General features: G+C 37.4%; 1 protein-coding gene across 3 annotated transcripts in view; it reads right to left on the reverse strand.

Moving 5' to 3' along the window:
• The window catches only part of HDAC9 (histone deacetylase 9), a 1,067,937-nt gene that overhangs the window by 170,117 nt on the left and 872,132 nt on the right, over positions 1-25,688 (reverse strand). For all 3 annotated transcript variants that reach the window (XM_018047346.1, XM_005679004.3, XM_013963174.2), the window contains 4 exons: positions 21,620-21,675; positions 21,288-21,375; positions 15,331-15,450; positions 14,922-15,019 (listed from right to left, as the gene is read on the reverse strand). In XM_018047346.1, coding sequence (XP_017902835.1) covers positions 14,922-15,019; positions 15,331-15,450; positions 21,288-21,375; positions 21,620-21,675 — 362 coding nt within the window. The remainder of the gene's footprint in view (positions 1-14,921; positions 15,020-15,330; positions 15,451-21,287; positions 21,376-21,619; positions 21,676-25,688) is intronic.

Below are 25,688 nucleotides of genomic sequence, written 5' to 3' on the forward strand. Positions count from 1 at the left end.
CATATAATGGCCCCTTTCCTGTGTAGTAAAGTCAGCAATAAAGCTTAGTAATTAAGGGTACCAGGGAGGCCCAGCCCAGCAGGCTAGTGGTGTGGCGAACACTTTTAGAACTTCAAACAATATCAAAGTCACTGAGAAACGGGCCTAGCTCAGTTCTGGTTTGAATTAAGCCTCACTTCCACACGCACTTTTCAAATCCAAGCTCAAACAAGAAAGCCAAGGCCTTCTGGATTTCATTAGAGCCAATTATCTTATCTGTTTCATCTCAGGCCTGACCCTAAGGCTGGCAAACAGCTATTCAGTGCATTTGTGTGGTTGTTTGAGAAAGCCTCCAGTCAGCCAATGGCCCGAGGACCTGCTAATTAAAACACCGTTGCCCCCCTGCCTTAGTGATTAAATATTTTCAAGCTTTTGTAAATAATTTTTCCATTCTTTGCCCCAAGCCTCAAAGGTCCAATACATGCAGTAATTTATTTAGTTTGTCAGAGAATACTGTTGGAAATAGGGCCATAATGGAACCTTTGGAGACTTTTATATGTCTTGGTACTTCTGAAAGTGACAGTTTATAAACCAGCCAAATGTGTATACTGTTTCTGATGTAATTATGGCCTAATGGCCCTTCTCCTTTTGAAGTGATATAGTGTATAACAGGCTTACATCTTGTCAATAATCATATTTCCTCAAATGTCAACATGATATCTAGCATTGGAATTTAATGAGATCATTTAAGTCCTAGAAATGGTATCAAGGTACTGTGTCTCCAACTTGGTTTTGTTTTTTTTTTTTTTGCCTAAGGGTGGGTCACAGTCATGAAGACTGGCTTGGGAAGAAGACTAATCGAATTCTTGCTTGTTCTTTGTGGCAAGGACCTGCTAGAGAACACTGAATTCTTTCCAGAGCCCACTTCTGAGAAGTGAGTGAGTGATATGATGATGCCACTTCAGAGAAGAAAATATTCAGGGAGAACATTTGGAATTAGGATCATTAAGTTAAACATTTTTTCCAGACCTAATTTATATGCAGAGTGATCTGAGAACTTCAGAATGATACTTATTTTGCAACTGGATTGCGGGAAGGGAGAGGACTTTGAGAACTTACTTTAGAGCTATGACACACACTATAGCACACATGGGTTTGGTGAGCACCCCAGGAAGTCCACCCTGCCCCCCAAGCTCCTCGGGCAGGACCTGGCCCTGTGCACCACAGTGCACGCAACTCTAGCCTAGCTCCTCCTGGACCAACACACAGGCAGAGCAGACAGACTCCTCTCGTCCCTACTGGCCTGGGCACAGCCATGCAAACTCACAGCTCTTCTGGGCAGTGCAGTCATGTTTTATGGGAGGAAAATAAAAAATCTGGGGTTTTGTCTGTTGTTGTTGTTGCTCTTTTTGAAGTATTACAAGAAGAATAAAAATGGCAGGCTCATTAGCTGCATCCAGTGTTCACTAACACACCTATGAAAATGAACTATGGGATGGAGCGATTCTGCTTCTGCTGTTTTTAAAATGACACTTTGGTCTTATCCTAAATAATAGGCTTTTAATAAAAACATCCACCAAAGGCAGACAATTAAACAATACATAAAGCAACAGGGGGCAACCTCGTGGTTCAGTTATAGTCTGGAGCCATTCCAAAGGAGAACATGTGGGTATTTTACAAGGAACAATACACTTTTCCAAAGTTATTATAAAACAACAAAATTTTAAAGTAGGCCTAATAAGCCCTTCAAACTTGGTAGAGGATTTCGTGTTTGGCTCTGACAGTGGGATGATCTGTTTACATCCTAATTTTTTCAAAAGCATGTTTAGAGAACTATGTCAAACATTATGCCTATATATCTATATTAGACATATCACTGCTTTTTTTAGAAGACACACAATATGCTAATTTGCTTACTTTCAAAAAACTGACACTAGTAAACTAACAGGTGTTTCAGTTCAGTTCAGTCGCTCAGTCGTGTCCGACTCTTTGCGACCCCATGAATCGCAGCACGCCAGGCCTCCCTGTCTATCACCAACTCCTGGAGTTCATTCAAACTCATGTCCATCGAGTCGGTGATGCCATCCAGCCATCTCATCCTCTGCCATCCCCTTCTCCTCCTGCCCCCAATCCCTCCCAGCATCAGAGCCTTTTCCAATGAGTCAACTCTTCGCATGAGGTGGCCAAAGTACTGGAGTTTCAGCTTCAGCATCTTTCCTTCCAAAGAACACCCAGGACTGATCTCCTTGCAGTCCAAGGGACTCTCAAGAGCCTTCTCCAACACTGGTGTTTACAAGTAAACTAACTAGTAACTAACTAGTAAACTTCCCTGGTGGTTCAGTAGTAAAGAATCGGCCTGCCAATGCAGGAAATGTGGGTTTGATCCCTGGGTCGAAAGATCCCCTGGAGAGGAAAATGGCAACTCATTCCTGTATTCTTGCCTGGGAAATCCCATGGGCAGAGGAGCCTGGTGGACTACAGCCCATGGGATCACGAAAGAGTAGGACATGACTTAGCAACTAATCAACAACAACAGCAAACGATAATAACAGGTGACTGATCCTTCTTTCATAATTAAATATTTTCCATTTGGATCCTATGTTTGATTTGTATCAACTGTCATATCCTCAAATAACTAAACTAAAGGGAATATATTAAGCTTCTGACAGACTTCAGTTTTCTGAGTAATTTACAATTTAATCAAATAACTTTAAACTAAATCAATTAAAACATGATATGTCCCAGATTTTAATTCTGTCCCTGCCTCTTTCACCTGCTGAGTCATACTTGAAATAATTATATTTACTGGAGAGAAAGGCATCACTGAATAATTCCTGCATATGTATTTTCAATTTAGAAGTTCTGGAATATAATTTAGAAGTTTCTGGAGGTTCAGAAACTTGTAAAAGGGAGAAGACTGAGGTACACAAAGCAAAGTCAGAGGCTTAATGCAGCAACTTGAAGAGACTTTTTCTGAAACTGAAAGCACAGAGGATCAAGTCATCAAGCTTTCTTTGGGCTATAAAACTTTTAAATTATAAATCTGTGCCAGCTTCATTCTTGCTCTGGACTGTAAATAAACTCCTCTTCATATCATTGCCTCTGACTACTGTTTGAATAAAAATGCTCATTTGTTTCTGAAATTCAGTAACTCCAATATTGCTTTAATTTCAAGGAGTTAGGAACCAACAATAAATACATATCCTGGATGAATCAATATTCTGTTTTCAACTATAATATTATATATCTTTAATACATAAGAGGTTATTTTCTTGAGGGCTATTTCTGCACTTGTTTTGGTATGTAAAATATGTCCAATTTGATAGACAGATGGATTTAAAATTCTCCTAAAACTGAAAGGTGACTCAGTCATTCATCTTTCCTCCTCCATGCCCTCTTTTTTTTTTTTTTTTTGGCCACACTGCATGGCTCTCAAGATCTTAGTTTCTTGACTAAGGATCAAATCTGTGCCCCCTGCAGTGGAAGCACACAAGCCTAACCACTGGATGGCCAGCGAATTCCTCTCCCAGTCACTTTTCAGATTACAAAATGTGAACTACAGTGCCAAGAATGTTTCTTTGCTGAGCCTTTCTCATCAGAATTTAGTCAGTTAGAAGTCTGCTGCTCTCCATCTGGCTTCACAACAACAATACTGCTCTTCGGAGTAGACATGTTGAGACAACAAGTATCCAGGACCGTAGTGCCCTTAAGAAAGATGGACATATTTGTGAAATATACAAGGGCACATCCTCAACCTTTTATAGAGTTGCCAGAGGAGTTTAAATGTCTATACTTATAGGAACGAATGTTGATTTATAAGCTTCATCTACATGACATCAAATCACTGGGATGAAATATGGAAAACTATCTATCAATCATTCAGATATCCGATGTCATACAAAGATCTGGACTACTATCTGAGAGTCATGCCTACAAGAAAATTATGTAAACTTCAGTCCTGCACCTCAGGGGTAATATCCACACAGACTTTCTAATGAACAGACGTTTCCGAAGGTGGACTCTTCTTGGAAAAGTTACATAGTAAATTTCTATTAGTAAACATTATATCTATCTAGCTCAAAAAAGGGACTAAAAATTCATATTTAGGTACAGTAAAACAAAAGTTCTATTTCTTTTCTCACATCATTTGTCCTCTCAATAAATTTAGCTTTAGTAAACTTAAGGTGTAAAACCATGGAAATGAAGGCAAATTATTCACTTTCAAGAAAACACATGAAGAACAAAAGGCATTGAAATTTAGTTAATAAATAATAAAATAAATATAGTTCAATAAATAAAATAAGTCCAGTTCATTGAAATATAGGATAAGTAACTTTTATTTGGCTTTATCTTACCAGTAAATGAAGCATAATCTTAAAATATTCACTAAAACTGTGAAAATAAAAAGTGTGACTTCACAGTTCATTAATTATATTTACCCTCCATTCTGGCTATGTCATATTGTAATTAACTGCATACCAAGTCCATTATTACTAGATGAGATGATTTAAACAGATGAATTGATCTGAGCTGCTTGACAGTACAAAAGATCCGCTATTTCTGGCCTAAAAAGCTTCACAATAATATTTCGTGGAAAGCTTTCATTTCCTGATATCTCTGAGTATTACACATATGTTGGGAGGATTTTGTGCAAGGCAAGGGTTTTGTAATCCACTGTTCCATCTTGAAAATAAAAACAAATTGTTTCCAGTCACGCAAATTACTTTCTTAGAGAGAAGTGCTAGAATAAAGTTAATAGAATATAGCTACTCTCTTAATTAGTCCTTATTAGTCAGAAAACTGTATTAATTGCTACACAAATTCTTGGAAATTTCTGGATTTAAGACTGTTCTAAGTCAGAAGGGAAAATGTCATCTTAAAATTTTTACAGCTGATCTTTCAAAATAATAATAAAAACTATTTTGCATTTGAACTATTTTAAATAGTTCTTCACAAAAGAGAATATAATTCACATTTCAAAACTTCAAGATACTTCCTGGACTTTTTTTTAACCTGAGTTCTATACTGTCTAATAATATCATCTCTCTTTGATGCTCAACTCAAAAATGAAGTTTGCAAGTTTCCCAAGGAAGACAGGTGTGCATAAGATCAATTTACTCCCAAGGTCAAAGAGCAAAATTCTAAGGGTATCTAGAGACACACACCTATAGAAATTGTAATTTTTTGATGAAAATTGGTACAATATGTTGCACAGATGAAAGAGGAAAAATGTTCTTAAACTATACTTACTGCTGAAACTAAAGAGCAGATAGAGCTGACAGCTTTCTAAAATTTATTCCTATGGATCTTTTTCTTCTGACCTGTTCTGATGAAACTTCTTGAAACATCTCTACATTAAGAATATAAAGAACAGAATCTGGACAATGAATAAAACTGTAGGTCACTCTAACAGGAATTTCATACGTATTGCTCTTCACTGAAAAAAAATATCAATAGATGAAAATCATTACTGCTTTGTTCCCAAAATTGACTGACAAGTTCAGGTTTGAAGTCCACATCTTCTTTATTAGCCAAGTCTTTCAGAAAAAGAAAATGTGGGCTTGATTTGTGAGCTATGATAAATGGTCTGGGAAAGATGGTAGTAGGGCCAATTTGATATGTACAGTATTTCATATTGGCAAATTGTTTCAAGAAATTCCACCCTCTTTCCCAAAATGTCTTCAACATCCTTGGGAAAATACATACTATCATGAGCATAATATATTTGGTTGTCATTAGCAATTGAAAATCCATTTGAAGACTGGGAAGCATCAACCACAGTTCTTATAGACAAAATAAGACCCCAAATCAATTCTGCAGTATTGAGTATGATTTTTAGATGACAACAAATCATTTTTTATTTCAAAGTTGGATCTAAGTGTTCATTTATCCATCTATTAAAATTTACTTTGGGTTTTCTCAAGTTCAATCACATACCCATTTCAAAAATGTCTAAATATGTAAATAATGAAAAAAAATTAATAAAAAAGGAAAATATACATTCTCCATTGTAAACAGTCTGGTTATCAAAAAGAAGAAAAATTAAATGAGTTTTATTTGATAGGCTCTTAGTGTGGACATGAGGAAAGGCACAAAGAGAAGTGGCTTGGAATTAGTATATATGACACAGGATAGTGAGAATCTAGGAATTATTTTCAATTCTAAAATAGTATTACCAATTTAAATGTGAAAGATAAATGCTGGATAGACTAAAATGCATTGGCAAAGAATCTCTCCCTTTATTATTGTTCTGTAACCCCTACTCTTAACAGAGGAAGTGAAAGTGAAAGGTGCTTAGTTATGTCTGACTCTTTGCAACCCCACAGACCATATTGTCCCTGGAATTCTCTAGGCCAGCATACTGGAGTGTGTAGCCTTTCCCTTCTCCAGGAGATCTTCCCAATTCAGGAATCAAACCCAGGTCTCCTGCACTGCAGGCAGATTCTTTACCAACTGAGCTATCAGGGAAGTTTGACAGAGGAATTAATAGTTTGTAACTTAGGGCCAAGAAGTACTATTTCTATACTCACACTTTTTGACACCCAATCCCTGATCACCATTAACCAGCTATGTGACATCAGGAAACCTACCAAAAGTCAAAGGGGATTTGGTGTCCCCATCTGGAAACTGGCAGCACTTAATTCAACAACTTGTAAAGATGAAAAGAAATGAGCAACTAACAAATATTAAGTCCTCAATGAATGTTCTATGTAACTCTGTTATTATCATTATGTTATCTTATAATAGTTTTATTTTTCATTCTCTCAGCAAGAAACTGCGCAAAAATATGATAAAAATAAGAACAATAGCCATAAAATATGTACAGTTGTCATTACCAACAAGAGAGGACAGAAGTATTTACTAAGATACTCTCTCATTTCTCAGAATTAAGCAAATTCTAACTTTTAGTCTCTGTATATGACAAGACCATTTAGAAGTCAGTGCTCTAAAATTCGGAGAAGGCAATGGCACCCTACTCCAGTACTCTTGCCTGGAAAATCCCATGGACAGAGGAGCCTGGAAGGCTGCAGTCCACGGGGTCGCTGAGGGTCAGACACAACTGAGTGACTTCACTTTCACTTTTCACTTTCATGCACTGGAGAAGGAAATGGCAACCCACTCCAGTGTTCTTGCTTGGAGAATCCCAGGACGGGGGAGCCTGGTGGGCTGCCATCTATGGGGTCACACAGAGTCAGGCACGACTGAAGTGACTTAGCAGCAGCAGCAACAGTAGCTCTAAAATTAGTTAGAGCAGTAATGTTGTGTTTGATAAAATTAGGGAAAATAAAATATTGTACTTATTTATATGCCCTGTGCAAAATTGTCTACTATCATTCCATGGTAAATTCAACCACTAGTTGTGCTAACTAGTTGTCTGAGGAATAGCTGCTCTGTGAATATAACAACTAAGGGCTCCATTATCTGCCCTCAAGTTAAATGCATATTGTTCTATTTTTGCCACAAAAAGAGGAAGAAATCATAGTAAGCTCTGTTTTAAAGACGCTGCATCCAGAACAGAATTGACAATGTGACTCATGGACTGAGAACAGCTATGTTATCTAGTCAAGTTTCAAATCACAGTTTTGTATTAATGAATTTTAAATTTGCTTATATCACTAAAGCAACCTGGTGCAAACCAAAGACAACAGAAAGAGATACAGGCTGTTTTGACTCTTGGTATATGCTCAATGGATTCAGTGGCTTTGACTGCGTAACAAATATGCTATTTTTTAAACATTCTATTGGTTATTTTCAGAGAAGGCGATGGCACCCCACTCTAGTACTCTTGCCTGGAAAATCTCACGGACAGAGGAGCCTGGTGGGCTGCAGTCCATGGGGTTGCGAAGAGTCAGACATGACTGAGTGACTTCCCTTTCACTTTTGACTTTCATGCATTGGAGAAGGAAATGGCAACCCACTCCAGTGTTCTTGCCTGGAGAATCCCAGGGATGGAGAAGCCTAGTGGGCTGCCATCTATGGGGTCACACAGAGTCGGATACGACTGAAGTGACTTAGCAACAGCAACAATTGGTTATTTGGTCAAAGTATTTTAACAAAGGCTATATTTGCAACACAAAAATATTTTGACTAAATAGAGACACCTCATAAGCCAATGAAAAGATATGAAGAATACATCATGTGAAATGCCAGGCTGGATGAAGCACAAGCTGGAATGAAGACTGCGGGGAGAAATATCAATAACCCAGATATGCAGATGACACCACCCTTATGGAAAAAAGTAAAGAAGAGCCTCTTGATGAAAGTGAAAGAGCAGAGTGAAGAAGTTGGCTTAAAACTCAACATTCAGAAAACTAAGATCATGACATCCAGTCCCATCACTTCATGGCAAACAGATGGGGAAACAATGGAAACACTGACAGACTTTATTTACTTGGGCTCCAAAATCACTGCAGATGGTGATTGCAGCCATGAAATTAAAAGACGCTTGCTCCTTGGAAGAAAAGTTATGACCAACCTAGACAGCATATTAAAAAGCAGAGATGTAACTTTGCAGACAAAGGTCCATCTAGTCAATCTATGGTTTTTCCAGTAGTCATGTATGGATGTGAGAGTTGGACTATAAAGAAAGCTGAGTGTCGAAGAATTGATGCTTTTGAACTGAGGTGTTGGAGAAGACTCTTGAGAGTCCCTTGGACTGCAAGGAGATCCAACCAGTCCATTCTAAAGGAGACCAGTACTAAATGTTCATTGGAAAGACTGACGTTGTAGCTGAAACTCCAATACTATGGCCACCTGATGCGACGAACTGACTCATTGGAAGAGTCCCTGATGCTGGGAAAGATTGAAAGCAGGAGGTGAAGGGGACAACAGAGGATGAGATGGTTGGATGGCATCACTGATTCAATGGACATGTGATGTGTCTGAGCAAACTCTGGGAGTTGGTGATGGACAGGGAACCCTGGAGTGCTGCACTCCATGGGGTCAAAAAGAGTTGGAGAAGACTGAACGACTGAACTTAACTTTACAATAAAAATAACAACACATACTCAATATATCTTTTCTAGATTAGGTAACTCGCTCATTACCTTATTTTCAGTTATCATTCTGACAATCTGGTGAAGCAGAATCACCCTGGGTAGCAGTTTTCCCCTAAAGGTGAATATGCCTGAAAACCTGATGTTTATACACCTTTTGTATTTGGAAATTCTTACCATTAACAAATATTAATTATGGTAGCTACAGAGTATAAACACGTTGGCTTGGAGATTTGTAATTTTTTAAAAATCACAACTTTTTAAGTTTGCATCTAAGGAACCCAAATCAATAGATCTAAGTTACTCTCTTAGCTTGTCTTCAGTGCGTGCCAAATGAGATATTTGCTATTTCATCAATACCTTCTAAATGTAAAGGGCCTGTTCTTATTTTTTGCAATTAAAAATCCATGGAAACCATCATCTATGTACTCATTCATTCATTTATCTACCCAATATCCAGTAAAACATACATAATTTGAAGGACTTTTTCTTCTACCATCAGAAATTGCTACTCAATTTTTTAAACACGTGTAAATGTCTTCTCACTAGATTCAATTAGAAGCATGAGATACATATTATCTCTTGCCCACTATGCACAAACTACTAATAGTGTTAAAATTATCATACTATGTTAGGTAATCAACAAAGTCAATGCAATTTCTATCAAAATACCAATGGCATTTCTCATAGAACAGGAAAAAAAATTTAAATTTGTATGGAAATACAAAAGAATCTGAACATTAAAAAACAAAACAAAACAAAAAACTTGCAACAGAAGAACAGAACTGAAAGAATCACTCCCTGACTTCAGACTTTACTAAAAGCTACAGTAATCAAAACAGTATGGCATTGGCACAATAAGACCTATAACGGAGCAGAACAGACAGCCCAGAAATAAACCCACACACTTACAGTCTATTTATCTATAACATGACAAAGGAGGCAAGAATATAAAGGAGAAAAGACAGTCTCTTCAATAAGTAGTGTTGGGAAGACTGGACAACTACATATAAAAGAATAAGATCAGAACACCCTCTAACACCATTTACAAAAATACGTTCAAATTACAGACCTAAATGTAAGATGAGAAACCATAAAACTCCCAGAGGAAAACATAAGCATAATATGCTAAGACATAAATCATAACAATTTTTTAGATATATCTCCTAAAGCAAAGGAAATAAAAGCAAAATAAGAAGAAGGGACCTAATTAAACTTAAAAACTTTTGCACAGAAAAGGAAACCTCTGACAAAATGAAAACTAACTGAATGGGAGAAAATATTTGCAAATGATATGACAAATAAGGGGTTAATATCCTATATATATACATATATATATCAATAGTTCATACAATTCAACATCAAAAACCGAAATAACCTGATTACAAAATGGGCAGAAGAAGTAGATATTTTCCAAAGAGGAAATAAAGATGGCCAACAGACCATGAGCATGGAAAGATGCTCAACATTGCTAATCATCAGAGAAATGCAAATCAAAACTACAATGAGGTATCACCTCACACTTGTCAGAATGGCTATCACTTGAAAGAACACAAATAACAAATGTTGGCAAGAATGTGGAGTAAAGGGAATGCTCCTGCACTGCTGGTGGGAATATAAGTTGGTTCATCCACTGTGGAAAACATTATGAAAGTTTCCCAAAAAATTAAAACTATAACTATCTCATGACCCAGGTTTCCCTGGTGGCTCAGCAGTAAAGAATCTTCCTGAAATGCAGGAGATATGGGTTTGATCCCTGGGTCGGGGAGTTATCCTGGAGAAGGAAATGGCAAGCTACTCCATAATTCTTGCCAAGAAAATGCCATGGACAGAGGAGCCTCATGGTTGCAAAGGGTCAAAAATGACTGAGCATGCACACATACATACCTAAACCATATGACGTAGAAATTTCACTCGCAGGTATATAGCCAAAAAATCCCCAAACACTAATTCAAAAAGATATAGGCACCCCCGTGTTCACAGCAGCATAATTCACACTGCTAAGATATGGAAGCAATGGAAGTGCCCATCAATGGATGAAAGAATAAAGAAGATGTGGTATACATATGCAATGGAACAGGAGTTAGAAAAGAATAAATTTTGTGATTTGCAGCAACATGGATGGACCTGGAGAACATTATGTTAGGTGAAATATGTCTGACAGAGAAAGCCAAATATCGTATGATATCACTTATATGTGGAATCTAAAAACACAATAAACTAGTGAATATAACCAAAAAGAAGCAAACTCACAGAGAACAAACTAGTGGTTACCAGGAGACAGAGAGAAGGGGGGCAATAAAGAGGTAGGAAGTGATTGCAGCCATGAAATTAAAAGATGCTTACTCCTTGGAAGGAAAGTTATGACCAACCTAGACAGCATATTCAAAAGCAGAGGCATTACTTTGCCAACAAAGGTCCGTCTAGTCAAGGCTATGATTTTTCCAGTGGTCACGTATGGATGTGAGAGTTGGACTGTGAAGAAGGCTGAGCGCCGAAGAATTGATGCTTTTGAACTGTGGTGTTGGAGAAGACTCTTGAGAGTTCCTTGCACTGCAAGGAGATCCAACCGGTCCATTCTAAAGATCTGTCCTGGGTGTTCTTTGGAAGGAATGATGCTGAAGCTGAAACTCCAATACTTTGGCCACCTCATGCGAAGAGTTCACTCATTGGAAAGACTCTGATGCTGGGAGGGACTGGGGACAAGAGGAGGAGGAGACGGCAGAGGATGAGATGGTTGGATGACATCACTGACTTGATGGACATGAGTTTGGGTGAACTCCGGGAGTTGGTGATGGACAGGGAGGCCTGAGTGACTGAACTGAACTGAATGGAATGACTATATACAGAACTTCCTCTTAGTCCAATTCTTTTACCCCTTGAAAACTACCACTCATTTTGAAAACACAAGTGGAATAATACTTGATGAAAGCTTCCCAGAATCTTTCAGAAAAAATTCATCATTTTATCCTCTCTATGTCTAACGATATCTATTCTCTAGAACAGTAAGTACCACTTTTATTATGTTCCCTAAGAGCATATCAGCTCTAACTTCCAAGTGCTCATCACTGTCCCTGGCATATACTGTGCATTCAATTAATATTTTTTGAATTAAGGACTTACTTTCTTGAGTCCTCCAAGGACAGTTTACAAGTATTTCTAGTTATACAAATTGAGCAGCAAGCAGAAATTGTATAGTTCAAAATTAATAGAATTTGGATTAAATGGATTAATTATTATGGATTAAATCTGGTTCTTAAATAACTATAAACATCAAAGTCACAATTTTACATTTCTGTAGCAGAGCTAAATAATGTAGCCTCTCCTCTAATTACGCCTGGATATGGTGATCACACTGGGAAGTTCAGAGAAGTTTGCTAAAATAAAGTGCTCTTTGCTCTTTCCAGGCAATAGAAGGTGCTGTCTTCAGGACATTCAAATGCTTTTAGAAGCACTTGATTCAATCACCATTTCAATCAAAAATCAAAAATGTATACTTAATATCAAACCAGTCAATCCTAAAGGAAATCAACCCTATTTATCCATTGGAAGGACTGATGCTGAAGCTGACGCTCCAATACTTTGGCCACCTGATGCAAAGAGTCAACTCACTGGAAAAGATCCTGAGGCTGAATAAGACTGAGGGTAAGAGGAAAATGGGGTGACAGAGAATGAGATCGTTGGATGGCAACATCAATTCAATGGACATGAGTTTGAGCAAACTCCGGGACATAGTGAAGGACAGGGAAGCCTGGCGTGCTGCAGTCCATGGGGTCATAAAGAGTTGGAGATAACTTAGCAACTGAACAATACCACTTAATATCTATTTTCACATTATTTAATGAAATTGTGTTCAAAGGGGCTTTAAAAAAATTAACTCATCTACTGTTAACTTTGCCATGGGAGAATAAGTAGAAAATAGCAATTATCCCTTCATGCTGTGAATACTTGATCTATTCTTAGGTAAAGGTACAGTACCACAAATATTATTATGATATTAAATAATATCAAATATTATGATAGTATTATGATAATAAAAAACTAATAGCTCTGTGTTACAGACCAATGAATATAATCAGATACTAAAGTTGAGAACTGAATGTATGTATCATATAAGTTATCAAGTCAACTTGATAAACATACAAATTCATACCTAAGGTAATATAAAATCTGTTATCCCATTAAAATATCTTTAAAATATTAACAGTGTTTAAGTTGCAAATATAGGCGAAAATAATTCATAATACTGAAACCCCTATAGTTTTTTAATGTATGTTTTTAGTTTTACTACTAATTAACATTGGAATGACTGATGCTGAAGCTGAAACTCCAGTACTTTGGCCACCTCATGCGAAGACTTGACTCACTGGAAAAGACCCTGATGCTGGGAGGGATTGGGGGCAGGAGGAGAAGGGGACGACAGAGGATGAGATGGCTGGATGGCATCCCTGACTCGATGGACATGAATTTGAGTGAACTCCGGGAGTTGGTGATGGACAGGGAGGCCTGGCATGCTGTGATTCATGGGGTCGCAAAGAGTCGGACTCGACTGAGCAACTGAACTGAACTGAACACAAGATATTGTCACAGACAATCCAAGTCAAATAAATAAACTTATCACCTATTTTTCTATAAATAGTAGAGATGTATGAGTGTATATTTTTGCAGAGTGCAAATCTGAAGTAGAATTTTCCTCAAATATCAACACAAATATATTTTTTTTAATGAATATTCTTAAAGATAGCAATTTCCTATCATTTTTCTTGAGGCTATTTTCAAATTAAAAGTGACTCTCAAATGAAAAATTGAAGTATGCATGATACACAGGCCAACTTCTGTGTATTGTTATACTTCTGCAACAATATACAGAAACCCATCGAAACTTCACTGATTAAAAACTTTTCCTACGTATTTAGGATACATTATCAACAGGATTTTTCCCTTGGGAATTTACATATATAAATGTTAAATTAGGAAAAAAAGAATGGGTCAAAAATTTCTTATCATGCACTTGTTTGCTATTGCTTACAAACAAACGAAACACCTCAAATCCTACAGTACCAACAAGTTAAAATCCAAAATCTTGCCAGTGAGGGATATATTAACATAATCTGATATTTTCCCTTAAAAGAGACCTTACTGAAGACTGAAAAAAAATTTAATACCAGAGAATAAATGACTTAAAAACTATATCCAAAACAAAAACTTTTAATTTGTTGTATTTCTTGTTTCAGCTACTTTTTAAAGTTGTTTGGGAAAAAAAAGTATAATGCAAAATGTATATATCAATAAACACTTTAATTACGACCTAGATTTTCGAAAGAAACTGGAAACAACCAATTAATCTACTGGCGTTTTAATGTGAGAGGGAAGACACACATAGTATGAAGGAAATGGAATACTTGAGCATGTAATAAGACTGCCTAAGCCAATGTTCCTTGGAACTAAGAAAGCCAAGAGTTGCCATGTGCAAAAATATGTGCAAAAAAATTCTATAGCCCAATGAAGTTTGGGAAATGCCTGTACAAAAAAAGTGAAATAGGTAGTGACGGGCCTCCCAGAGCAGTCAATATGCTAATGTCCATTTTAAATCACATCATATGTTATCATAGGCAGAGTTTTCCAGAATTCCTCAATACAATTTTTTTTCCTCTTTTTTTTTTTTTTTTTTTTTTTGGCATAAAGAGAGAACATGTCTGGCCAGTGGTGAACATACCTGTATAACTACACCTAGGTCTTGATGTAACTTTTTTGGATACTCATATTCCTTGTCTTTGTAGCAATATTCAGGTCCCCCAAACCAAATATTTTTTTGGACCTCTGATACAATGGCTCCGTTAACCACTCTGCTGTGGTCAGAAATTTACATTTCTCTGTTGAATTTCATGTTGTTTCAATGGACATTTGATTTCTAATTTTTTCACTTTCAGAGAAAGAAGTACAAACCTGAATGCTTCAAGGTACTCAGTATCTCCCATGGGGGGGTCAAGGCCACCTGTCCAGGCGATATTTATATTGAATCCTTCTCCAAGGCCTGTTCCAACCTAGGAAGAGAAAAACCACGCCACAGTGGGTAGAGGAGAACACAGGGAAGAAGCAAGAAGACAGGAAAACAAACACATGTGTGCTCTTGAAATAAACATCAAACAACATGTCAAATCAGTCCAGCCTTGCTTGACAACCAGTGCTCTGGGTTATGCACTTGTTCTGCACTGGTTCTTGGTCCCGTGGGACAATTCAGTAATCTCGTGTAATTTAAAACACCAGCAAAGGACAAGAAAATTAGGGGTAATCATGCAATGCAATTACCTGAAAGATACAAATAAAAGTGGGGCTCTAAAGAAATAAACCGAACCTCATTTGGGGCTCCACTGCCAGGGAAAAAGTTCCCTTCATCATAGCGATGGAGTGAAATATACAGGATGTTGGGGTCAGCATAAAAGGCTTGCTGTGTACCATTTCCATGGTGAACATCCTACAGGGAAAAGAAAACAGATGACAAATACAGTCACGTCTAACTCTGTGTGGAAACAACTTTCCTGATGTCTAGTTCCCTGTCTTTCTACCCCACCCTCCTTCTCATTTTCTGTCTTCTGTATCCCTCTTTCTTTCCCGTGTTCAGCTTGCTTCCACACCACCCCCCTTTACTTCCTGAACTTTCAGGCAAATTACCCTTTAATGCACTCATTTTTTAAACTGGCTTCTAAAAATCAGGAAACCACAGAGAACATGCCCTGGAGACTCCAGATGAGCAGTCATTGAGAAAGCCCAGTCCTTTGGTACAATTAGATATTTATACACCGGCCCTTTGTACTCTTTGCTTCAGTGATGGAATCTTGCATCCTGTTTTATGGAGGAATTTTATGACTTATTAACTGCCAACAGTTCATAACCCCTCAGGCTTAATTAACTAGCCTCATTGGCCTCTGAAGAAAGACTAATGTTTAAACTACAAACCAGTATTCTGCAGAAGGATCTATGGCTTACAGAGCATTTTCACAATTCTTGACAGAACACTAAACATACGTGTATGCATTGATTTGCCAAGTCCCACCATTAAGGTCAAAGGCTTTGCAACCAGCTGAGTAAATTGGCTTTCTTGAAGCGTTCAGTTCAGTTAGCAGTCCCTCAGCAGTTAGAATGACTTCAAAAGAGATGCCAGATGCAAAAAGGACTTCATACTTTACTTTGGTAAAATTGTGACGGCAAGAGTCGAAGACACAGGAGCGTGAGCTCATTAGCTATTAAATCATTTGGGCCAAAGCAGAACGACGGCATGGGCCTTTATGTGATCTTGTCCAATCTGCCTAATTTTAATATTATGTATTTAATATATTATGGCTCTCTTCCCAGCCTCCTTCCTCCTCTTTTTTCTTTCCCTACACCATTCCTTCTTCCCACAAAAAAAAGTCAGTTTCATCAAAATGAATGAAAAAAATTCTTATGGCATTCATATTCAATAATGATACAAAACTTAATTGCTCTTTTTGCTAATTGTTTTATGATATAAACATGCTGGAACTGATACAAGATACGGGAAAAATAAAACTAATAGCATTTTTTAAATGTCCTTACTAAAAGACCTCAAGCATTAAGAGTCTCAATTAATACGGTTCCTAAATAGCTTCTGAACAAAATAAAATAAATGACTCGTAAAAGCAAATAACCTACATATTTGTATTTAATATAGTATTACTGCTACATGTGTAACATATATAGTTTCAGGTTCTGTTATAAAAAATTTTTTGGTTACTTGTTAACTACCTACTTACACTGTACTTTATTTTGTATCAGTATGAATCACACTATTTTCAACAATGATTCCTAAAAATTTTGAGTCAGGTACCATATTAAACATCTCACATAGCTTATTTAACATTTATATGAGGTATATGGTATTATCCCTAATTTAAAAGGTAAGCAGACTAAGACTTAGAGAGTTTCAGTAATTTTTCAAGACAAGGTCTTGAATCCACTTCTTACTCCAAAGGCCAAACTCATAACCATTACGATGTTAATTTACAATTACATTCATTATCTCTTCAATTCTCTTGGTAAAACTATGAAGTGAGACTGGTGGTCACTACTGCCCCTTATTGAGGTTTATATAAGTTGTCTCCACGTCAACCTCCAGCCCAGAACTCCCTCACTGGACACCATCAAAACCTCCATTTGGTGATTTATGAAAGCCTGAGGCGATCTTGCCATCCACAGTGCAGACATACACTAATATACCTTCCCTCTTTCATACAGTACACATATCCAATTAAGGAATCAGAGAATATTGGGGAAGATAGGCATCCTTCCAGAAACTTGTCTTGGCTAAAGGCATACACATATCAGGGGAAAATCTTTTCAGCATACTGAAAAATATTAAATCTTGGATTTCAGGATGTTCAAAGGACAGGAAAGAGGAGATAGTAAAACTCTTCCTTTATGAGAACAGAAACGAAATAATTTAACCCAAAAGAGTCTCGAATTGGCTAATGGATATCTAGAGGATGGGCAAACAAAATACTTTGAAAAATAACACTGATAGAAAACTTTGTTTCTATTACAAGATAGAATTTCTCAGTCAGGTTTTAAGAAAAATTGTGCTCTGGGCCTAGACATATCAACAGTTTGAAAACCAGTAAAATATTGTCTTGATGTTGTAAAGATTTATTTAAGACAGTCAAATAAAAGATAGTTTGTCTTAGATATAAAATCATTTGTTTTGTAAAACAGGTTGGGTACTTATCACCACATAAATTTCAAAATAAGAACTACAGTCTTGCCCACAGCACAATAAGGCTTCAACAGATACTATTCATTAAAATTTACAAATTCATTCTAAAAATACATGGATAATTCTTTACTCCATATTTATATTCACAAAGCATTTAGAGATGCAGGTAAATTCAAATGTGCCTCTTGTTTTGGGCAACAACTTATATTCTTGAAAGTATTTTTTCAGCTTTGTCTGAAAATACAAAGTGTCTACTGGTCAGGTATGATCTAAGGACTCTTTCTCCATAGCAACAACATAAGACAATCATTCGTGATGATGAGGACTTGCTATAGTAAGAAAATGAACCAAATAACTCACAGCCTCAAAACAGATCTTGCATCTAAGATTTGCTGCTGCTGCTGCTGCTGCTGCTGCTGCTAAGTCACTTCAGTCATGTCCAACTCTGTGCGACCCCATAGATGGCAGCCCATCAGGCTCCCCTGTGCCTGGGATTCTCCAAGCAAGAACACTGGAGTGGGTTGCCATGTCCTTCTCCATTGCATGAAAGTGAAAAGTGAAAGTGAAGTCATTCAGTCGTGTCCGACTCTACGCAACCCCATGGACTGCAGCCTACCAGGCTCCTCCGTCCATGGATTTTCCAGGCAAGAGTACTGGAGTGGGATACTAAAAAATCACTAGCTTACTAGTTAAAGATATACTGTGAAAATGTATTGTATGTAAGGATTTAGAGCCAATATGTTTTCACTACAATGTTAAAATAGCTCTGAATAAATTCTATTCTATCAACTAATGTTATTACTTACAATTATTTAGTACTGGCAATTCTTGGGTCAAGTTTGGTGCTTGACTGAAAATTGAATTCCCCAAAATCTAAGGACATTCAAAGCATCCTTTTTAAAAACGAAAATAGCCTAAAACGTATTATTTTCAACTGAAAGTCACGTTACATAAAAGCTACCTGAGTCATGCAGGCACATCCTAAGACAGGTTCATGCTCTGAACACAACGGCCAATCTCCTACAAGCTGAAAAGCGAGTGTGCCTGCTCCCTCTCCTCACCAATCTGAAGGTCTTTGGAATCTTCCCCAGAAGGAAAACTAGAAGGAAGAAGCTCCCCAGATAAACCAGAAATCATCCCTGCCTAAAATATTCAACGCCTCTGAATTTGGCTGCAGGCTCAAACAGAGGGTGAATTCGAGCTCTGGCTCTCTAGTTAGTAGGCATCTAAAAATGATGAATCTAGCTGCTGGAACAATGGAGTGGCGCTGGCTTCTGTTGGCCCAAGAACTGGTGGAGCTGTGGTTCCTACCAGTTAGCTAAAGGCAGTGAGTTTGGATATGCAGGAATGAAGATCTTTTGTCACTGAAGCACCTTTACTTTTCCTCTGCTCACTTGAAGAACAGACCTGTCAGCCAGGGAGAACGGATGTCTCAGCGCCACGTGGCACTTTAAAACTTCCTTCTCAGCAGCTGGAAGAAACAGGGGAATTTCCTCAAAGTGTTCCTGCAGCTGCAGAATCTGGAAGACTTGAAAGCAAGAATATGCGGGCTGGTGGTGATCTCAGAGGCAACCCTTTGGAAAGAACCTCGTATGTTTAGAGAACATGAAACAAAACCTTCTCTTCTACTGCAGCCTGCTGGGAAATCAGCGTCCTTTATGTGGGATAATGGAGCAAATTCATAATCAAAGGCCAGTAAGCTTACAGGACACTCCTGGTAGCTACCAAGCAACTTACTTTATAAATCATAGCAAATTATATCCCGCAAATCTTTTTATTCTTATATGAATGTACAAAAACAAAGCTTTACACACAAATCCTCTGAGGCACAAGATATCCATCCATCACCATCCAGGCATTTTAGCTTTCATGTCTATTGTACAGTCCATTGCTCTAGAGTCTGGATGTCACACGTGTGCTTTCAAAGAGGCTCTTAACAGTTATTATCTTCCTAGTAGTGGAGAGTCCTCAGAAAATAACACGAAGAAATTCTGAAAGACAGGGTGACAGTTTACCAATCTCTTTCCTGCATAATTTTGACAAATTTAGAATGTGTAGAAAGATTTTCCTCACAATCCTTGGTCTTCATCTGCTGCCCTTTCTTCAAGTTTTTAGCTTATCTTTCTAGCAGAACTTAAGTGTTTTAGAAGCATATTAAAATATTTTAAAGATTTACTATCTTATAAATCATGCAAGCCAATAATTATTCATTCTTTAAAATGTCATTTTGTATATACATGGGAAAATAGGAACTGATGTCCTCGTTTTTGTAAAACTTTAAGACCTCACTGCTGTAGTATATCTAGGCCTTCAACACGTTTCTTTAATGTTGAACTATGACCTACACTGAAACTTCAGCATGTTTGGAAAACAGATGGAAAGCTGGGTTTCAATACTCTCAGCACCAAAGAACTTGTAGGAAGGCTACAATACAGTATGGGGGAAAACATCCACTCCTCTGGAACGCTAGAAACAGTTATCAGCCTTTTATTTCTTTTTTCTTTACTTTAACTTGACTAAGTGTTTCTTCACAGGGCTTTGTTTGCTCTCTCCCCACCCTCTGGCAGGCCTGCCTAACTGAATCAGAAGACCAGGCGGTAAGGCCACGGCTTCCCAATAAGATTTAATTATGAGTGCAGATATGAACAAGATTTAGACTATTAAGCCTTGCACTTCAAAAAAACTTCTAACATATTTTGCCTTTAAATCTTTTATCACCTGCAAAAATTAATTAAGTGCAGATGCAGCAGGTTCGCTTTGGATGCCAGGGTTCATTTCCTGTCTATGCTTTGTCAGACAACCTATTACACCTCCTCGTGAACTGGAGGCAAACCGAAAACGGGGCTCATAAATCACCAGTCAGTTTTCTTTCGCCCTTTCCTGGGCTGGTCCTTTTGTATGGGGCAGATCTCCAGTTCATTATTCGTGAATCTACTATAGACAACATGCCAAGTGTCATCTGCATTTAAACAAACCATTTGTTAAACAAATTATAACTCTATTGTGCAAGAATGCATCATGTTAAAAGGCAAGACTAATCGAATGCCTCTGACTCTTAATCACGCAGGGTTCCTGCCGGCAGTTATCCCAAACTGGCATACATGATCTGAGATCTTTTCAGAAAAAAAAAAAAAAAAGACACGCTGACTTGTTTTAATAATACCACTGTTGCACAACAAGCAACATGATTGCTAACCAGGGGAAGTGGCCAATTGGTTACCAAAGCAACAACATTCTTTCCAGCACATCTGACTATTTAAAGTCTATATTCTGCAGGGAAAAGTAAATTCAGGTTCTGTTGGGTTATTTTAACTGTGGAAGTATCAATTCATTTAAGGATCATAAAAGTTGCCCCGATCTGCGCCTTCTTCTCATTAAATTGCAGTTAACACCATGAAAGTGAAATGTGAATGTTTATGGTTTCAGAACTGCAATCCTGAATTTAATGAGTTTCCACATTCAAAGGAAACACACCCTTCAGTTCTTTGCAAGTGCTAAAAACAAGGCAACCTAACAGAGAAATACAAATTCAGTCCCTTTTATCTAGAATCACTGAAAATGCAGCTCTGGCCAGGAATACATACCAGATCTACAATCAATATCTTGCTTATATTTAGTTGGTCTCTCAAGTATTTGGCGGTAATTGCAACTGAATTAAAAAAGCAGAACCCCCTGCGGAATAGAGAAGAACAGAGAAATAAGAAAGCAAATCAGCCAGGAAAACCATTATAAATAATGTTCAGAGCATTCTTTAAAATGCTATATGATCTCTGAAGCCATAAATCTGCTTCTGGGAGTACCTCGCAAGGTTTCTCAGTCCATCTGCTAACAATTAGAGGCTTCAGAGACATGCATGGGGCAGGTGACCGCCAGGAACCGTGGCGCTGGGAGTGGCCAGCAGTCCTTGGTTACTTACATGGCTGTGGATTCCTCAGCATGATGGCCTGGGGGCCTCACCACAGCAAATCCATTCTGTAGGAACAAGACAGATTTTCAGTGATCAGATAGGAGAGGACTGCTTAGATCTCCATGTACCAAGAGCATCAGGCACACACAAAAAGAGTGGACTCTATAAGAGGCTTCAGAAAAGGTTTTCGTGCCCCAGTACCATTTCGCAGAAATGAACAGAAACAATATATAGATTGTGTTTTCTCAGATCGTGTCTCAGATAGAAGGCTCCCACAGAGCCAGGGGAAGAACAGGGGTTTGGGAGTTGTACCAAGCAGACAAATGGTATATCAGCTATTATCCTAGTGTGATTTATTTTCAAGGACCAATTCTTATTTAATGACACCAGCATCCTAGAGAAGGAGAACAAGTTCATTCTTGGTACAGGTTTGGGTCAAAGTTTGGAAAGACTAGGGAAGATCCAAAGCGAAAATTCTTTAGCTGGACGCCCTCAATGGTTATTTCCACTCCAATGTCAGCAAAATGATAAATTTACACTCGCACACTCACATACACACAAAAGAAACCCCAGAAAGGTGAAAAAGAACAATGGAAAGCCCATATTTCTTCCAGTCTATAAATTTAGCTTGGATGACTGCCAAGACTTGCAACTTTATTGGATTCCCTAAGTCAATTTCTAGCCCACATTCTGGAATTTTATAAAGAATTCCAGGGCTGAGTAGCAATCAGATCTATCCATGATCAAGCAATGCCTTAACCTCCAGATTAGTTGGAATGCATCACGGAAAGCTGAAGTAACTCCAGCATGAAGGCAGGCAACTATAAATCCTTGCAAAGCCAGCATGCTCAGAAAAGTTGGGTTACTTGACGCGAAAAAAAGAAATCATTTATCAGATGGTTCACACCACCTTTCACTTAACTATGACACAAGTAATATGCTCACAACAGAATATTTCTTTAATATACAATCCTAAAAATTTCAAATAATTTTAATACACCCCAGGGATATTTGTTTCCAAATCTTTCTACAATCATAAAAATATTCCCAAGAAAAATAATCTAGTCCCATGAGCTTTAAATATACACAAATTTTTCTAGAACATAATGGTAACTGACATACAATGAGTTAATTCACTACGTATTTTAATGGGTCTATTGTTGTATTAGTTGCTCGGTTGTGTCTGACTCTTTGTGACCCCATGGACTACAGCCTGCCAGGCTTCTCTGTCCATGGAATTCTCCAGGCAAGAATACTGGCGCGGGTAACTATTTCCTTTTCCAGGGGATCTTCCCGACTCAGAGATTGAACCTGGGTCTCCTGAATTACAGGCAGATTCTTTACCGCCTGAGCCACCAGGGAAGCCCCTACATAATGATAATCCCAGAAACAAATTAGATGTCAGTAACACAATACCAATTACAAACCTAGGAATAATGATAAACATATTCTATATTCTTATTTTTAAGCAACTCACTATTTCTGCGGCTAAAAAGATTAGCAAAAAAGAAACTATTAGTGAACAACACAAGACAATAGGGAGAGATTTTTAAGATTGTAGAGTGAAACTCTAGAGTGCTACATGACTTCTGAGAATGAAGAATTAGATTATGTGCAATATACTTTATTGGGAAAACAGTAGTGTGAAAATAACAACAAATATAATACAAGGTAATATAGCTAGCATATAACAAAATTTTATAATTAGGTTAATACTAATGGTCTTTTATAATTAAATTAAAATATTACGTTTTATGTGTGAAGGGCATGACTAGACAGTAGAAAGAAGACATCCCACAATCAATAACTATAAGAAAAAATATTCACCTTAATTAGTAATCAAATAAAAGCAGGTGAAAATCCCAATAGGAAGCCATTTTTCCACTTAGGAAATTAAAACTTTTAAAACTACTCCACGGGGTGGTACCTACATATTCATAAATGCTGTTTGCAGGAAGATAACGTATTATAGCCTTTCTGGAAGATAATCAGCCTCTACACATTTAGAGCCTTTACAAAACATTTACCCTTTGAATTAGTAATCTATTACTACTTAAAGGATTTTTGCCCTAAAGGTGTTATTGTGTAGACAAATGTTTGTGTAAAAGATAATGTTTTATTTACAATAAGTAAAATGAAAATTATCTAAGTTAATTGATATTAGGCAAATGGTTAAATTAAATATGGTCCATCTATACAACAGAATATTAAGACAGTCATTACAATTTTGTTGTTACAAATATTCAGCAGAACAGAAAAGACAGCAATATTAGAAGTATTAGTGTTAAACATAATATATATAGTATGATCTATCTGTGTGATGGTATTATGTGGGTTACATTTACTTAAACATTTCAAGTATTTTCCAAATGATTTTACAACACACATCAATTATTCCAGAGTGAGAAAACAAAAAACAAAGAAGGTTGAAAGGTAAATTTTAAAGGGTCTCACAAGTAGAGTCGTGTTCACAAAAGTGAAAAAGGACTTAACTGATACTTGGGGTAGGGGGAAAGCATCAATGAAAAATAGTTCAGAAAAAAGGATTTTCAAAAACATGTACAGATAATCAACCTGAATAGGGTTCACATTAAGGAGTAAAATGGAATTGAAATTGTACAGGTAACTAGCTAGATTACAGAATACAAATAAAATTTATTAATATAATTAATAAATATAATTTATTTCCATCTTCCTCTTTTCTCTTACAGCCAAATTTGAACAAAAGGTCTGCCTTTCACTATATAGTTTTCTTCAGTAACCTCTACCACTTCACTGAACTGCTTGGTTTTAGACTGAAATTATCTTCTTGCCAATAACAAATATTTCCTTACTCATCATGATGTACCCACACTTTCTAATGTGTTCTCAGGAACGGAGACGTCCCCTACATTTTCCCAGTCTTTTCTGAGGGCCTGCCCCTGCATTTCCTTAAATGAAAGTTGGAAAGGCTGCTTCTCCCATAATCTGGTCAGGTGGCAGCTATTTTCTCTCTCACATCTCACCAACCTGCCTGCAGCACCAGATGGAGCTTTGTGTTCTTTCTCGTGGCTGCTTTGGGAACATGAAGCCCACTGAGCCAACCCCTAACAACACTCTTATAGAAAAAAAGGACTACATTACCCAGAAAGAGAGCAAACGGAACAATAGAGGATGCCTGAGTCCTGGGGCAATCCAGCTCTCTTTCCCTCCTGTTGCACCAGGACTGCTAGTTCTCTTAGAATCTCTCTCTAAAACTGTGCTTAGAATAACATCCCCTCCTACTTGTCCACTATCATTTAGTGTTTTCCCCAATAACATATTAAATTTGCATTAAAATTCCCAATTGTATTCATCAAAATTTATATAGGCTCAAGCTCATGCCATCTTGAAAATAAAATTATATACATATATGTTAACTTAAACAATACAAATATACACACACATAATATGTATCTCCATCCTTACTTCCATTAATTCTTACTGTCTCACTTCTTTTCTTCCCCTTTTAACGTTAAACATCTTGAAAAGGTGGTCTATCCTGCTTTCTCTTTTTGTCTTTTCTTCACCTCTGCTTCAGTCACCTATCTCTAATATATCTTGCACCTCCATTAGCTCACTAAAGAAGCTCTTACTAAGGTCACTAATAGCCTCTATGTCACTAAATAATGACACTTTTATGCTTTCAGCCTACTTGGTCTCTCACTGGCTTTCAACACTATTCGCTGTCTCTTCCTTTTTAAAACAGTCTCTTTCCTTTGTCTTCCGTGACTGCATTTCCTCCTGGTTTCCTTCTCTCTCTACTTCTGAATCAGTGTCCCTTAAGACTCATACTTCTCAACCTGCTCATTAAATACTGAAGTTACTCAGGCCCCAGTTTTAGGCTCCTCCTCTCTCTATATATACTTTGTAAAAATGACACAACTCTCGTGGAACTCAATTACTTACTACCCATCATCCAATATTTCACAAATTTTTATTTCCAGGATGAACCCTGCTCTAAGCATCAGACCAAAATACCAGGTTACTTACTTGATATATTCACTGGGATATCCCAAGAGCACTTCCAGTTTAGAACATCCAGGGTCAAACTCCTGAT

This window comes from Capra hircus, chromosome 4 (genome assembly GCF_001704415.2).
Source record: "Capra hircus breed San Clemente chromosome 4, ASM170441v1, whole genome shotgun sequence".
NCBI classification, from domain to species: Eukaryota; Metazoa; Chordata; class Mammalia; order Artiodactyla; family Bovidae; genus Capra; species Capra hircus.